The following is a 17,853-nucleotide window of genomic DNA, read 5'->3' as shown; positions in this document are numbered from 1 at the left end:
GTCCATTTATCCATTCCTCCTGTGACAGATACTTAAGTTGATTCCATATCTTGGTGATTGTGAATAATGCTGCAATGGACATGGGAGTGCAGGTATCTCTTTTAGATCCTGATTTCATTTCCTTTGGATATATACCCAGTAGTGGGATTGCTGAATCATCTGACAGTTCTATTGTTACTTTTTTGAGGAACCTCCATGCTGTTGACCATAATGGCTATACTAATTTACATTCTCTGGCCGCCACTTGGAACACTTCTATAGTCAGGGGAATATAAGCTCCCACAGAAAAACAACCCCCATAAACTATGAGCTCATAATTGAACGTTAAGAACCATCTGAGAAAAACCAGAAAAGAGAGCAAGCAGACCCAACAGGTGACAAAATTAATCCTTCCAGAACTAGATACAACAGAATAATCTGAAAGAAACCCATAAGCATTTAAAAAATGATTACAGATTACAGAAGGAATGGAAGCCATAGTAAAATAACGGAACACTAGGAATAAAGAATAGGCCATTTGAAGTGGATGCAACTACAGATTTTAAATAAAAGAGGGGATGATATGATTACTTCCAGATGAATTGAGAATGGATTAAAAATGGAAGGTAAACCTGAGAAATACCACCCAGTTTTCAGAAGAGGATAAACTGATAGAAAATATGAATGTGGTTAAGAGATACAATTAATAGAATGAGGCCTAACATAAGTCTAATAAGAAATCCAGAAAAAGAGAATAAAGAGGAAGAGGTAGGATAAGTTTTAAAAAGGCAACGGATAACAATTTTCTAGAAATAAAAAGACATAAATCCTAGGATGGAGGAAACATGCACAGTTGCAAACGTTTTAGTGAGGCTGCAGAACTTTTAGTGAGCATCTGGGGAATCCAACTTTCTCATATGCCATTTGTGGAGAGTCCTTTGGTAATATATATTAAAAATGTGCAAGCTATTTAACCCAGAAATTCTGCCTCTGGTAATTTATCCCCAGTAAATATTCAGTTCAATTCCCAAAGTTTTCTTTTTTTTTTTTAATTTTTTTTTATTCAAACATCGCCTTTCCTAGGACCAAAGTTTATATATGTAATGATGTTGATCTCAGCATTGTATAATAATGAAATATTGGAAACAGTTTAAAAAACTCATCAATATACAATAGATAAAATGAATTAGCACATGACCGTGAAAGCACTGTTGCCTTTATGTAGCTATTCAAATGATGATAAAAGACATCAAACCATAATCCGAACCAGTGTGTGTGCATACACACACACACACACACACTCACTCACCTAAACACATCATATTTAACTACCTAGACACATCATATTTAAACTGCTGTAAACCAAAGAGAGGAAATCTTGAAAAAAGGTAGAGGGAAAAAAAGATACATTATACACAGAGAAGCAAAGGTAAGAGTCAGGAAACTTATTATCAGAAACTGTGCAGTCCAGAAGACAATGGAATGATGTCTTTCAACTGCTGGGGGAAGAAACCCTCTCAACTCAGAATATTATCCTCAGCAAGAATACCCTTTCAAAAATGAAGAAAAAAGAAAGACAGTTTTCAGACAACCAAAAACAGAGGGAATTCTTTACTAACATACCTGTATACTACAAAGAATGCTCAGGGACATTCCTTAGTTGGAAGGAATATGATACCAGACAGAAACTTGTATCTACACAAAGAAATGAAGATCTCCAGAAATGATTGAAATGGAGGTAACTATAAAAGACTTTTTCTTGTTTTTAATTACTCTAAACGTTAAATGATTGCTGAAAGAAGAAATTGTAGCAATGTATATTGAATTTAGAGTTTATACAAAGTCAAATGTATGCAACAAAAATGTAAATATTTTAAATATACCAATTAAAAGACAGAGATTGTCAGATCAGTTTAAAAAGCTGAGAAGAGGGCCAGGCATGATGGCTCATGCCTGTAATTCAAGCACTTTGGGAGGCTGAGGCAGGCAGATCACTTAAGCCTAGGAGTTCAAGACAAGCCTGGGCAACATAGTGAGACCTTGTCTCTACAAAAATTAGCCAGGCGTGATGGTATGCACCTGTAGTCCCAGCTACTTGGAGGCTGAGGCAGGAAGACAAGCCTAGGCAACATAGTGAGACTCTGTCTCTACAAAAATTAGCCAGGCGTGGTGGTATGCACCTGTAGTCCCAGCTACTTGGAGACTGAGGCAGGAGGATCACTTGAGCCTGTGGGGAGTAGAGGTTGCAGTCAGCTGGGATCATGCCACTGTACTCCAGACTGGGCAACAGAGCAAGACCCTGTCTCAAAAAAAAAAAAAAAGAAAAAGAAAGTCTTAGAAGAGAGGAATTAGGAATATACTTGTATTAGTCAGGGTTCTCTAGAGGGACAAAACTAGAGGGATAGATGTATATGTGAAGGGGAGTTTATTAGAAGAGTTGACTCACACGATCACAAGGTGAAGTCCCACAGTAGGCTGTCTGCAAGCTGAGAAGCCAGGAAGCCAGTTTGAGTTTCTAAATCTCAAAAGTAGGGAAGCCAATACTGCAGCCTTCAGTCTGTGGCTGAAGGCCCAAGAGTCCCTGGCAAATCACTGGTGTAAGTCCGAAAGTCCAAAAGCTGAAGAACGTAAAGTCTGATGTTCAAGGACAGGAAGCATCCAGCACAGGAGAAAGATGCAGGCCAGAAGACTTAGGCAGTCTAGTCTTTCCATGTTTTTCTGCCTGCTTTTATTCTTGTCCTGCTGGCAGCTAATTAGATTATGCCCATGCTGGCAGCTTATTAGATTATGCCCACCCAGATTGAGGGTGGGTGTGCTTTTCCCAGTCCACTGACTCAAATATTAATCTGGGTTGGCAACACCTTCACAGACATACCTAAAACCAACACTGCATCCTTCAGTCCAGTCACGTTGACCCTCAATACTAACCATTACTATATTGTTACATGTGATATGAGCTTATATATATAAGGATGTTGATCTCAGCATTGTATAATAATGAAATATTGGAAACAGTTAAAAAAGCCATCAATATACAATATTAACATTACAATACTGTTATAAGATTCTTATATTACATGTGAAACAGTATAGCATTTGACTGTAGACTATAATTCATGATGTATGTTGTAAATATAGGGCAACCACTAAAATTTAAAAGAAATATAAATTAAAAGCCAACAGTGGAGATAAAATGTAATTATGAATATATTCAGTCACACTGTGGGCATCCTAAATCTGAAAATACAAATCTGAAATGCTCCAAAATCTGAAACGTTTTGAGTACCAACATGATGCTCAAAGGAAATGCTCATTGAAGCATTTTGGATTTTTGGATTTGAGATACTCAAATGGTAAATATAATGCAAATATTCAAAAATCTGAAAAAATTTGAAATTTGAAACACTTCTGATTTCACACATTTTGGATAAGGGATTCTCGACCTGTAACCCTAAATCAGAAAGACCGAAAGAAAAAAAGAGTAGATGGGATAAATAGGAAACAGTTGGCAAGATGGTGGGTTTTAATCCAACCGTATCAATACATTTATTAAATGAAAATGTTCTAGCTGGGTAGTAGCATGCATCTGTAGTCTCAGCCACTTGGAAGCGTGAGTGAGGATCACTGCACACAGGAGTTTGAGACCAGCCAGGGCAACATAGTGATTTCCTGTCTCTGAAAAAAAATTAAAATTAAAAACATAAATATTATAAACATACCAATTAAAAGTTGGAGATTGTCAGATCAGTTAAAGAAAGCAAAAGCCAATATATGCTGTCTGTAAGAAAGCTACTTTATTTATAAATGCATAGTTAGGTTAAAAGTCATTCCTGTTGTTACCTGGTGTATTAATTAAAAGCATTTCCTAATATGCCTTTTATGCAATTCTTTTAACCCAAGAGACTCTGTTCTTGGTTACATTTTGGACTGCAAACTGAAGCAGAGAAGGCATTTAAAAATTCAGTCTACACAAAGTAGTCGTCTCTTGTTTGTTTCTTCTATCACGGGGTTGCTGTTACTTGTTTAAACTTTCCTCTTTCATCACAAGGTGTACACTGAGTGTAAGAGGTCCTTTGTAGGCTTTCTGACCCTTGTTGATTCACTTTGGCCTCCCTCTTGGCACAGTCTGTCATAGGCTTTTCCTTGCAATTTAATATCACCTCCAGTTTGCATTAGCTTTTTTCCAGTTCCAGTTTTTAGAATGTTTTGGGTGGTATGTTACCTTTCTGTGAAAGCATGGCCATTGATTTTTTTGCTGCTTTAAGTCTTTGGGGAAGTTGGTAGTTTTCTTTTTTTTTTTTTTTAACACCAACCTGTAACCAATCCAGTTGTTAAGTTGGTAGTTTTCAAAGAGGTAATGTGTCTCTTTTCCCAGGAGGATTCTCAGATGCACATACTATTTCCCAGTGCTCTTTTGGAATATCTTTTTCATTTTAGTTACTAGTCTCTTTAACAGGCCAGAATTGTTGCTTTCAAAGATGCAAAGCCTATAAACCAGTTAAAAAGGGCAACCATGGCTAAAATTTTGCAGAGGCAAAATTTAGTTAAAAAAGAGTTCAAGCACTGCCTGTCAGAGTTGTGGTTAATTCACGTGTCTTTGTCTTCCACGTCAACTATCTTTGACTATAAAGTATATTACAGAAAGAGAAATTTTAATTTGCATTTTGTTTTTTTTTTAACTTTTAAGTTCAGGGGTACATATGCAGGATGTGCAGGTCTGTTACATAGGTAAACATGTGTCGTGAGTGTTTGTTGTACAGATTATTTCATCACTCAGGTCTTAAGCCTAGTATCCATTAGTTATGGACTAATGCTGGAGTTACAGACTAATGACAGAGTTATAGCAATCCCAGGGAGGGCAGACTTGTACCAATGTCATCACTCTCTACCTCTTATTTCCTTTTTGGTTGTATGGGTCATGAGTATGTCCTAATTGTGTTGCTGTGTCCACGGCTATGACATTGAGTATTGTCATGCAATTCAACATTAGAAAGTATAATGGGAATATATAGGGAAGGGGAATGGTTCCAGAGCTTAGATCATTTCTAGGGGAGATTAGGTGACTGGGAACATGACCTCTAAAGCAAAAAGTATATAGAGGTTGAAAATTTTGTTATTTAAATATTGTAAGTATTTAATTTTGTTACTGAGTTATTCTTACTTAGTATACCTTGTAAAACTAAGGAGAATCTGAAGTGCTAATGAGGTTAAATAATCAAACATATAGTTATCTTGCTTTGTTGCTGTGTGGGCATGGACACGCACGCATACACACACACATTTATTTTTCAATGGGCAGCCAATCGGGTATTGGATATGGGTGCTTCTCTCCTGACATATTGGCCCAATTCAGGTTCTTAGAGCCAAATGAGTCAGTTTTAAATGGGGAGAGAGAGAGCGAGATCAGAGGTTTAGAGAATGGAAAGAATATAGTATTCTTAAGCCTCAGGTTCTTAATCGCAGAAGAGATTAGGCTCTAGATGCTGCCTAGAGTCATGTAAATAGATGGCGATAAAATGTGATTATAGCAGTCTTGGGTTTTAAAGAAATAACAGCTTCAAAACAACTCATTCATGAGCATGCAAATGCTAATAAAACCCCTTGGCAGGCTGCCCAGCACTCCTGAGGACAGGTGCCCTGTGAGAGTCTGGCTGTGGGGCTGTGGACTCTATCTAAAACTAGTTTAAAAGAAACTGTATTCTGGGGGCCAACTGTGCTGAGGTGCTTGTTTCAGTTGCAGGTTCCCAGTTCCATACCTATGCTCTGTGATTCAGTATATCTTGTACAGTCATTCTGATGTATGGTGAGATTTGGGAACTGCTTGCCAACTTAGAATATCCTTACATGACACACATACTACGAAAGGAGTTCTCTTACCTAGGAACTTTTGATTACTGTGTGTCTAAATATTTTACAAATTCATTTCTTTAGCAAATATTTATCACATGCCTACTCTGTGCCAGATACTGAGCAGGCATGGAGTTATAACAATAAACAAGATTGACACGGTTTTTCTTCATGAAATGGAGAGATAACAAGTCAACAAATGAATAATTGTGATAAGAACGAAGAAGATACGATAATGGAGCATAATGGAGGGAGGAGCAGTTGGTGTTTAAAATAAAACGATGGTTAGAGAAGGCTTTTTTTGACAAGGCAGCATTTAAACTAAGACTGGGATTTAAAGTAATTGGACATATGAACAACATCTTAAGCAGTATAAAAAATGTGTACAAAGGCATTGAGGCAGGATTAGCCCTGATATGTTTCAGGAAACATGAAGGTTGGAGTAGCTGGAGCCCAGCAAGCCGAAGGAGGGAAGATATGAGATGAGGAAGGTAGCATCAGATTAGGTAAACCCTTGAGGAACATGGTGGGGATTGAGAGGGGCGGGCATCAGAAGCTTATCTGGCAAAAGGAATCTGGAGTTGACAGGAAAAGCCTACTTTGAGACATGAATTTGGGAGTCATCAGCATTTTGATGGAAAACTACCAGAATGGGTAGACTAATATAGGGAGAGGCTTAGTACAGGATACTTAGTACAGAAACAGGAATAAAAAATATTAGTGATTTTAAAGTAATCATTATATATTGAAATATTTGGAATCTGTTGGGTTAAATAAAAAATATTATTAAAATCTTGCCTGCTTCTCTTTACTTTTTTAAGATGTGGCTGTCAGAAAATTTAAGATGACATGTGTGGGTGGCATTGTATTTCTATCACAGAGTTTGCAACATGGAGGTCATTGGAAAACTTGGTAAGAGCAGACTGCCTGGGATTAAGTAATAACTAGCAAATTGTTTATACCCTGATGAGACTAAACCATCATTATAACATTGTTTTGTCTAAAATTAAATAAATTCACCACTAAAATTTTTCCTAGACTGATTGATATGTAACTGATTTAATAATTTCACATAAGTTGACTATGTAATATATCATATACTATGTTAAATTTTAATTTAAATAGGATTTAAATTAAATCTTTTGAAATCAACTCTCAAATGTGTTTTTTACATTTTTTAACCTGTATTTTTTCCTTTTTTTAGTTTTTAAATTTTTATTTAAATTATTTTATTTTTTTTTTCATATCTGGGCAGGAAACTTCATGGTGTTATGGTCAACTTGCCGCACAACCGTGTTCAAATCTGTCACCAACAGGTTCATTAAAAACCTGGCCTGCTCGGGGATTTGTGCCAGCCTGGTCTGTGTGCCCTTTGACATCGTCCTCAGCACCAGTCCTCACTGTTGCTGGTGGATCTACACCATGCTCTTCTGCAAGGTCGTCAAATTTTTGCACAAAGTGTTCTGCTCTGTGACCATCCTCAGCTTCCCTGCTATTGCTTTGGACAGGTAAGATCAGGTAATGAGGAGCTAACTTTTTTTTCGAAGTTATATTAAAATATTGGCATCATGAAGCAATTGATGAGTAGTCAGTGTTCCAAATACTGGTATTTAGTCTGCTTGTGATCAACAGAAAGGGAATAAATGTCCAAAACAGATGCCTCACAAAAGACAGGTTGATAACAGCCATGGAAAATAGAACCACTGAGAGAAGACCTGGGGGTGGGAGTTCCTTGGTGAGGACGCTGGGTAGAGCTGCGAGAGCATAGGGTCACTTCAGCTTGGTTGCAATTGGTGGTATTTGTGTTGCAATTTGCAGTATATTGTTCATCTGATTGATAACTCTGCAATTAGGGGTTTTTGATGCAGTATGGAACATCTCTGAAAGAACAAGGGAATGATTCAGTGGTTATTTAACAAATGATTAGATGGTCCATTTGGATCTGGCCAGGTAACACCAGAATTCTTCTCGAGGATGTATTTCCAAGGCTTCATACTGCAGTGGTGATTGTTTTCTCTTCCCATCCTCTTTGAAAGGATGTTCATTTGGAAGTGAACCTTACATCTTAGTTACTGCCATTCTACATAATTTGATCAATTTTATCAAAGTTGTGTAAAGATCTTGTAATCAACAAATTCCTGCCTTTCTCCTTTTTAGCTAGTGCTTCATGAATACAGTTTAGATAATATATTCTAGAGAATTGAATTAAATAAACAAACAAGAATTGAAAAGCATTTTATGTCCATGATTACTTCTGATTTCAAGATTAACAGAGAAGAAACATTGCCAAAGGGAAAGTGCTGGCTATTCTGACTTTATATCCTATGTTAAAATTTAACAACATTTTAGATTAATTTGAAAATTTAGAGCTCTTTGTCCATTCAAAACATAATATCTTAATGACCTGTGAGGGTATTGATTGTAGAACGCATCTATAGAGTCATTTCAGCCTCTCAGGCCAAGGACCTTGATTTCTTCAGCCGCCTGATGCCGTCAGCATGGAGGGACACAGAGTCACATGAAGCCCCCGGCATACTGAGAGAAGTCATTGCGGTTGTGATTAAGAGAATGGATGCTGGAACTAGAAGCCTGGCTTTGAGTCCTGCCTACACAGCTTTCTAGCTGAACGGCTTTGGGTAAAGCTGCTTAAACTTTCTGAGCCTCAGATTCCAGAGCAGTAGAAAGAATTCAGTGATTTATGGCCTGTGATAGGATGGGCTGCACCAATATTTGCCTCTCTTTCTCAGGCTTCCCTTCTGATGGCACATTCTTCCTTTGATATATTGTCTGCAATCATGTTACCATCAGATCTTCTGGGAGCCACTCCAGCTCTTTAGAAGGGACTGGAATCTCACCATTCATGGAGCCAAACAAGGGAGGTGACGAAGTCAAGCGACAACAGGCCAGGTTGCAATCATGGCACGTGAAGCGGGTGTCCGCGTTCCTGTTCATGGGGATCAGCCGCTCAGCAGTTGCTAATAACTGCTTTGTAAGAATCTAAACTCAGTGGGCAGGACTTTTTTCTTTCTTTAGAAGAGGAATTAAAAAAATCTAGAATTTCATTATTAAAAAATGTTGGCAATTAGTTTTTTTTCAAAAAGTATTATGTGGTCATCCGAATCCCTTCAGAAAGATGAATGTGTGCCCTGAGATGCCAATTTGCCACACCTGCTTTATGGTGACGTTGCATGTCTCTTCCATTGCTTTTTGAATATCTGGAAAGTGCTATTACACTTTATTCCCAAGGCTTTATTTCCAAGGAGTGGAAGACAAGAGTGAAATCAGAGTCCTTTCTCAAGTGTACTTCTGGTGGGTGTGCTAATGCATTTTATGTTGGACCATTTTGTGTTCAGTGCCCTTCTGAATGCCCCCGGGAGTACCTGCTCTGGTAAAGTCTTAAGTCTTCAGTTTGATATTCTGGACTGAGATATAATTTACATATGATAAAATTTACTTACTTAAAATACACAAGTCGATGAATTTTAATATATTTATAGAGTTGTACAGTCATTGTCACAATATAATTTTAAAACATTTCTATTACCTCACAAAGAATCTTATAGTCACTCCTCATGCCCATCCCCAGACCTAAGCTACCATGAATCTACTTTCTGTTTCTATATGTTTGTTTTTTTGGACATTACATTGTAAGTGGAGTCATGCAATGTGTGTTCTTTTGTGTCTGGCTTCTTTCACTTCGTATGTTTTCAAACTTCATGTTGCAGAATGTAACAGTACTTCATTCATTTTTATGGCCAAATAATATATTCATTCAATTTTAGGAGTATACCAAATTTGTTTCTCCATTTACCAGTTAATGGATATTTAGGTTGTTTCTACTTTTTGGATATTGTGAGTAATGCTGCTATGAATCCTGAAAGTTCTTTTTTTTAATAAGATTCAATAAGAAGGAATACATTATTCTGAACAGTTTGCTGTTATACCTGGAAGTAATGCAATAATCCCTGTGGGCTATTTCTGGGTCTTAGATAAAGAGATATGAAAACAGTAAGAAATTCTCATTTTCTTTCCAGCAGAAAAACTATTGTAATTTTACTATAATTTTAAAAAGTAAAACAAGTCCTTTTAGTAGAAAAACAGGGCTGGTAAATTCCTGTTATTCACAGATACAAATTACTTGCACACATCAGCATGTGTACCTGAAGAAGAAAAGACAGTCTTTTCTCTCACTTCTTTCAAAGCTATTCGTTTCATGGCACTAAGTCAGCAAGTTAATTGGGAGGTCATCTACACTTTTTGCGTCACCTTTTAGAGATGCACACGCTAAGGAAATGATTTATAGTGAGCCCGTGTGCTTGTGTTGCAGTCTGTTCCCCAACACATAGTGGGACTGGAAATTAACGTAAGCCTGGGTTTGTTACATGTCTGGAGCAAATGGAAGTCAGAGCCAGTGAACTCCTAAGCATGTATTCATGTGTAGGGGTGGGACCATCACATATTTACTGTATTGTGATTAGAAAACTGTATTCAGGCTCGGTGCGGTGGCTCACGCCTGTAATCCCAGCACTTTGGGAGGCCGAGGCGGGTGGATCACGAGGTCAAGACTTTGAGACCAGCCTGGCCAAGATGGCAAAACTCTGTCTCTACTAAAAATACAAAAATTAGCCAGGCGCGGTGGTGGGCGCCTGTAGTCCCAGCTACTAGGGAGGCTGAGGCAGGAGAATCGCTAAAACCCAGGATGCAGAGGTTGCAGTGAACCGAGATCATGCCACTGCACTCTAGCCTGGGCAGCATACATCACTTATGCACTTCTTTCTCTTTTTCCCCCTCCCAGAAAGAAATCTAGAATACATCTTACCATGCTCCCTCCTTTCCTGATTGTCCATGGTCACTACTGTGTTTGCATCTCTCAGCCTGGAATGTTCCCCTTCAGCTGGTCCCCCTGCCAGACTCCACCACGGTGCCTCCTTCTCTTGCTATTTTCCCAGGTGGCTTTAGGTGCTGCCTGTGCCTCTTTTGTGCCGGTCTCTAGTAGAACTGTCATCTCCTTGTTTGTAATTGTTAGTGTGTGCATCTTTGTCCCTGTTGAATTTAGAGACATCCCTGTGTCTTTTCATTCTTATAACCCAGTGCCTGGCACAGGACCTGGTGCATAGGTGGTGCTCAGAAGTACCTGTTACAGGAGGCTGGGCATGGTGGCTCACGTCTGTAATCCAAGCACTTTGGGAAGTTGAGGCAGGTGGATCAACTGAGAGGTCAAGAGTTTGAGATGAGCCTGGCCAATATGGCGAAACTCTGTCTCTACTAAAAATACAAAAATTAGCCACGCTTGGTGGTGCCTGCCTGTAATCCCAGCTACTTGGGAGGCCGAGGTAGGAGAATGGCTTGAACTATTCGGAGGTGAATGGCTTGAACCAGGCAGAGGCTTCAGTGAGCCTGCATTGTGCCACTGCACTTGAGCCTGGGCGACAGAGTAAGACTCCATCACACACACACACACACACACACACACACACACACACACACACGTACTTGTTACTGGAAGACTTGCATGCTTACCTTGCCCTATGAGTGAATGGGTGTCACTGAGGTTGTAAGGTCAACCCCAGCATTAACTGACTGCACAGATATGGCTAAGCTAATGTGACGAAACTGACCATATCTCTGACAGCTAGTGGCAGTCCTTTTACGACAGATGTGGTTCTAGGGTGTGAAGACTTACTCAGTTCCCTCAAATCACTGGTGATATTGAAATAGTATGCTTCTGAAATTCTGTTTAGGTGATTACAGAATGATCAAGTTAAAGGTTGGAAGGAAAAATAGTGTCTCATCTGATTTTAACAAAAATCTAATGTGCAGGCATTTTGGAGCTATTAATTGCCCTTAGGGTTACTGAGTGATTATCATGGGAGCAATGGCTATTGAGCAGACATAACTTTTGTCAGCTGAATTGATTTTTGTGGAAGAACCTTGTCAGAGTCCATTCTTCATACTGTGTTCTTCTGCCCTGAACAGCTTTAATTGCTAATGATGTCCAGACTGTGGCATAAATCTGCTTTAGATATGTGTGTAGACAAGCTTATTTCTGTTGGTAGCTTTGAAAATTGCCCTAAAGCTTCTTTAGCCCATGTAAAATTTTTACCAATTACCCTTTACCCTCAAACTGAAAAGTAGATATCTTTACAGCAGATGGAGAAATCTTTTATATTGAGGGCATGCTTTGAAATTTCATCCTGGTAGCAAAAACTATAAAGCTAGCTATGAATTGAAATTATTTACTTGTTTTCCTGTAGAGCTTCATGAAGACAAGGCTTTCCTCTGCTCTTTTGGAAAGGTTTTTATTTTTTGGTCTAGCAGTGCTTCTCATTGTACTTGCAAAGTCCTCAAAACTTAAGGTCTGGCTTCCTGGATTCCCCCAGTGTCTCTCTGTCTTAGGGTGAATAAAAGAACTTGACCTTTCTTCCCTCTCACCTACTTTTGGTGATATAGGTTCCCCTAACTTAAAAAGTATCTTATGTGGAATTAATTTTGTTTGTGTATCTTGCAGGTACTATTCAGTCCTCTATCCGCTGGAGAGGAAAATATCTGACGCCAAGTCCCGTGAACTGGTGATGTACATCTGGGCCCATGCAGTGGTGGCCAGCGTCCCTGTGTTTGCAGTGACCAATGTGGCTGACATCTATGCCACATCCACCTGCACAGAAGTCTGGAGCAACTCCTTGGGCCACCTGGTGTACGTTCTGGTGTATAACATCACCACAGTCATTGTGCCTGTGGTGGTGGTGTTCCTCTTCTTGATACTGATCCGAAGGGCCCTGAGTGCCAGCCAGAAGAAGAAGGTCATCATAGCAGCGCTCCGGACCCCACAGAACACCATCTCCATCCCCTATGCCTCCCAGAGGGAGGCTGAGCTGCACGCCACCCTGCTTTCCATGGTGATGGTCTTCATCTTGTGTAGCGTGCCCTACGCCACCCTGGTCGTCTACCAGACCGTGCTCAATGTCCCAGACACTTCCGTCTTCTTGCTGCTCACTGCCATTTGGCTGCCCAAAGTCTCCCTGCTGGCAAACCCTGTTCTCTTTCTTACTGTGAACAAATCTGTCCGCAAGTGCTTGATAGGGACCCTGGTACAACTACACCACCGGTACAGTCGCCGTAATGTTGTCAGTACTGGGAGCGGCCTGGCTGAGGCCAGCCTGGAACCCAGCATACGTTCGGGCAGCCAGCTCCTGGAGATGTTCCACATTGGGCAGCAGCAGATCTTTAAGCCCACAGAGGATGAGGAAGAGAGTGAGGCCAAGTACATTGGCTCAGCTGACTTCCAGGCCAAGGAGGTATTTAGCACCTGCCTGGAGGGAGAGCAGGGGCCACAGTTTGCACCCTCTGCCCCACCCCTGGGCACGGTGGACTCTGTATCCCAGGTGGCACCAGCAGCCCCTGTGGAACCTGGAACATTCTCCGATAAGTATTCCCTGCAGTTTGGCTTTGGGCCTTTTGAGTTGCCTCCTCAGTGGCTCTCAGAAACCCGAAACAGCAAGAAGCGGCTGCTTCCCCCCTTGGGTAACACCCCAGAAGAGCTGATCCAGACAAAGGTGCCCAAGGTAGGCAGGGTGGAGCGGAAGATGAGCAGAAACAATAAAGTGAGCATTTTTCCAAAGGTGGATTCCTAGCAAGGATCGTAAATTCTTGGAAGCAACAGAGAGCTTCCATATTCCCACTCTCTAGAATATTCCCACCAGAGGGTGGGACTACTGTGGCCATATGATTGTATGATCTCCTTGCAACTCAGCGTGAGTTGATTCCTCCAATATGGGCCAGATGCTTTTGAATGATAGGGAAATCTACGTAAAATCCAATGTCCTCTTTATTGAGGGAGTATATATATCTATCTCAGTAATCCATTTCCTTAGTGACGTCCACATTATTCCCCGTGGGGACAAGAGCTGGGCAGTTTTGAATGGGTTTTCAGGTGGGTACTCCATGTGCATTTTCTGGGGATGCCTCACTTCCCTTGGCTCCACAGAGAACACACAGAGAGAAGACTTTTAGAGCTCATAGGGAGCAGGGACTCTCTAAGGGAATTCTTTGTGGAGCAGGGTGGCCCCAGAGAAAATGCCTATTTGATTAACTTAAACATATCAAACGTTATATATTGAGAAGAGAGATTTGGCATCTTACACCATGTCTCTGGAAGCCCCAGTCATATGACTCCTCACCGTTTCTCCCGATACCCTTCATCTCTTTCACTGGGATGTAGGTAAGGGATGATGATTCCACACCTGTGATAAACAATATATGTGCCTGGGAATAAGGGAGATACTTCATCCTTGATAATTCTGATTTTCCCTTGGCATCACCAATGCCTCAGAGATACACCTACACCCTCCAGTCAGGGTCAGTGTTGGTTGCAAAACACTGAAAATCCTTTGCTATGTTTTTCACCTTAAATTGTGTTTTCTCAACAAATCAGAGAGAAGCTTACAGGGGGAGAAGATAGACTGAGGGATGCCGATGGCACGGTAGTTTTTTCTCTTCCCTTTGATCTCACATGAAAGGTGCTATGTAACAATGAGTATGAGTCAAGTATATTGAAAAAATCATCTTATGCAAACTTTCAAAATTAAAATGTATTTTTAAAATGGAGTTAGTGTAATCTGGGTCCTTTGGAAACATCAAACTGAAAAGGCCTGGATTGGAAAGGTGATTCTGTCCAAGAGGTTGGGAAGAATCTGACAAAGTTGGTTTCATTCCAAGGAAGACTCTAGAACTCAGGTGTGGCCAGTCTCCTTTTCAGTCTGTTTGTACAACTGTGGTTCTCTCTTAATTTTGGACACAGAGGAGGAACAGAACAGGGAGAAATAATTATTGTAGAGTGCCAAGGCAACATCTGGCCCAGATGAGCTCTTCACTTCCTCCTTCCTGTCTTAGTAGGAGCCAGAGTGGGTAAAAGAGGGAGGGCAGTGTCCTCAGCTGATCAGCCTCACAAGCAATTTCGGACCCCCCTGGGGTGGATTTCACCAGCTTGAATTAGAACCGCAGATAACACTTCACTCTTAGTAAGGACAAACCAAGTGCCAGCTCTGCTCTTCTCTCTAGGGTGTTTTATTCTTGCTCTTGGCACTTAGGGGAGCAAGTCTGGTGCCTTGAGCAAGCCTGAAGGGAAGTGGGTATCCTCACCAGCAAACTTCCACATCTCAACAAGTCCCCTCTTTTGACCACACTGGCCCCGTCTCTCGTCTCTCGGAGGGAGCCCAGACTCTGTAGGGAGTTTTGTTTTCCTTTCTTTTCTTGGGTGTGGTGTCTTGTGTTTCCTGAATGTGAACCCAAAGACCCTTCCCCTGGAGAAGAACCATTTTCCTCTTTGTGTTGGTCTCCTCACAGCACTGTTTGCTCACAGCAGAAGCGGGTCTGCCACACCCTCCTGCGGCTCTGCTGCCTCCTGGGCCCTGTGTGCATGGCGTCTATAGCTCCTTGCCCTGATAGTCAACGCTGTGGCCCCTTCAAGCTTATCTTTCAAAACTTTCACAGTCATTACAACTTGTATCAAGGGGAATAATAATCTGTAGGAAAATAGCGTCCACTTTAGGAGAATCTGTCAACTGTAGCCACTTTGGTGTTGTTCTGATAATATACTGTATGTGTACACCTTAATAAATTTTGTTGAGGCAGAATCTGGTTGGGTATGTTTCTTATGTATGTTTGAAGCAGATGGCTGACTTCTAACAGGTCATTGCCAGGTGTATTTCTATACTCTTTGAAGAACAACATTTTAATAAAAAATTGAAAAGCAGTTTCTGAACTCAAGAAAAGTTGTATGAGCTATATTTTCTCCCCTTTTTCTCTCCCTCGAGTGTATACTGTTGGAACCTATCTCTTCCTACATGGTCTCAGATGATATATTTATTTATTTGTTTTCTCATGAATGCAGATGCGGCATTTCAGTAGCATTTTGTTGTGCTGTTGCAACTAAAAGAAAATAAATTCCATAAGGAGGAAATGCAACATTCGAAGAGATATCACCAGGATGAGTTCCAGATTGAATTGGTGATGGACACCCAAATCCCTAGGCGGAGCTACACAAGGGAAGCCTGGAGTGCATCGGTCATCATCCCTTCTGTGGGAGGTCAGGAGCACAGTGGTTAGGGCCATGAGCTTTGAGGTCAGATTGCCTATGTTCAGATCCTGGCCCACCACTGACCAGCCTATGACCTTGGGAGGATGAAGTAACCTCCATGTACCTCAGTTTCCTCTCTGTAAAATGGCAGGATAATAATTGTGTCAGAAGCCTCTGTTGCCCCTACTCACATATTTCCCCTATGACTATAGCTGTGTCGACGGTGGGCTGTTACTGGTGGCATCCACTCACTTCCCTGCAAGCAGAGCTCTCTGTGTCTGGGAATAATCCTTGGCCTGTGGGGCATGGGAACCGTTGGATAAATACCCCTGCTTCCTGTCCTGCTGGACAATTGTGGGAGGCCTCTGTCCAGTTCTCAAGAGGTCATGACACAGAATTAAGTCCCTGTGGCCCACCATGGTGCTTAAATAATACATCCTTATACTGACTCTACTTTCTCATTCTCTGACTCACTTTCTGCAGCCCTCATTCATGCCCTCAAGGATCACCTCCCAAATACACTACCTGCACAAAGCCCTCATCTCAACGTCTGTTTTCAAGGAGTCCAAGTGAGGCATGGAGCACCTGTTAGGATTAAATGAGATGATCTGTTCAACACAGTGCCTGGCACAGAGTACAACTATATCAGTGTTAGTGCTTTCACATGACATAAAAATTAAGTGGCTAGCAGCTTATGTGGACTATTCTTAGAAAACTATATAGGTCTTTTCACTAGTTATTCTAACAGTAATTAATATTCCTAATGATGATACTTTGGGGTAATACATAATGCCAAGGCACTATTAGATTCCCTGAAGAAAAAATAACTGTGTAAGCCAGAGTATTTCTTAACTAGACAATTCTCACTTGAAAAAAACAGGATGTTAAATGAAGGTTCACCTTGGCCACAAACCTGTAGGCCGTCCCTGAATATGAATGCACTCAGTGACCGTATTGAAGTAAAAGCAGAGCAGAGTATATGGCATATCTAAGGACAGATACACAAATTCAAAGAGGTCCCTTCCATAGAAAAGAAACTGCAAGTTAGTCAGTTGGTGGGCTAAATGAACTTCTGGAGTTCAAGTGCCGGTCTGATTCATCCAAGGAGAAAAGCCATTGCTGCATCCCAGCTGGGTACTGCTGGGCTCTTGGCAGACCTGCCCCAGAGGTGAGGTGGTTCTGCACACACGCCGCTGCTGCTACAGTTTGGATCAGAGATGCACAAGGAAAAAAACTTATTACAGGTGAAATTTTGGTGGAGGGGAAGCGTTAATGCTTTCATAGTGTAGTCTACCAACATCTCAACAATGTCAATAACACAGTAACATAGTGATGCACTAGCCACAAATAGTTGTAGATACCTAGCAGATTTATATCCCAAATAATGTGCCACATTAGAGCGCTGTAACCAAAAGAGAAATGAGTCATGGTAAATAACCTAGGAATCTGTGAATAAAATAGGAATTGAAATGAGTACCAATGCCCAGGGCAGCATCAAAAGCCTTTTTGTGCAAGGCGTATAAAATAAATGGAAATGAGCTTAGATTCTCCACACATAAGGTTTCAGAAGATAAAACAGCTCCCTTTTTCTTAGCCTCAGTTTCAACCCATGTTTTCCCCTATTTGTGCCAAAGGTATCAGTTAGTTGATCAGAAGAATAAAGGTCTGGAAACCTGTATGGAAATGAAACTGTGATCTCCAGCATTGTTTTACATGAACCTCTACAGCGCTTCATGTCCTGGGGATTCAGGAGCATCTTACTGCCAAATTGAAATGAATGAATGATGAATGAATACACAAGAGATACAGCACCTGAAGCAGGGGCACAGCCTCTGTCGTGTATGAGTGATGAAAGATTTGTTTTCAGTGGAGTTATTGCTGGCTCTTACTGATTTCCTTGGAATGACTCCTTCAGAGTTAAAGGCATCAAATGTAAGGCCTTTGATCCATCT

The 17,853-nt window shown here is 40.8% G+C and overlaps 1 protein-coding gene across 3 annotated transcripts in view; it reads left to right on the top strand.

Moving 5' to 3' along the window:
* Positions 1-15,591, top strand: part of GPR176 (G protein-coupled receptor 176) — a 127,816-nt gene extending 112,225 nt beyond the window's left edge. For all 3 annotated transcript variants that reach the window (XM_012462520.2, XM_064374839.1, XM_064374838.1), the window contains exons 2-3: positions 7,082-7,334; positions 12,335-15,591. In XM_012462520.2, the coding sequence (XP_012317943.2) occupies positions 7,082-7,334; positions 12,335-13,457 (1,376 nt within the window). In that variant the 3' untranslated portion in view covers positions 13,458-15,591. The remainder of the gene's footprint in view (positions 1-7,081; positions 7,335-12,334) is intronic.
* The last annotated feature ends 2,262 nt before the right edge of the window (positions 15,592-17,853 follow it).

This window comes from Aotus nancymaae, unplaced genomic scaffold (assembly GCF_030222135.1).
Source record: "Aotus nancymaae isolate 86718 unplaced genomic scaffold, 86718_ANA_hifiasm-v0.15.2.pri h1tg000011l, whole genome shotgun sequence".
In the NCBI taxonomy this organism is placed as follows: domain Eukaryota; kingdom Metazoa; phylum Chordata; class Mammalia; order Primates; family Aotidae; genus Aotus; species Aotus nancymaae.
This window is presented reverse-complemented; position numbering and strand designations above follow the sequence as displayed.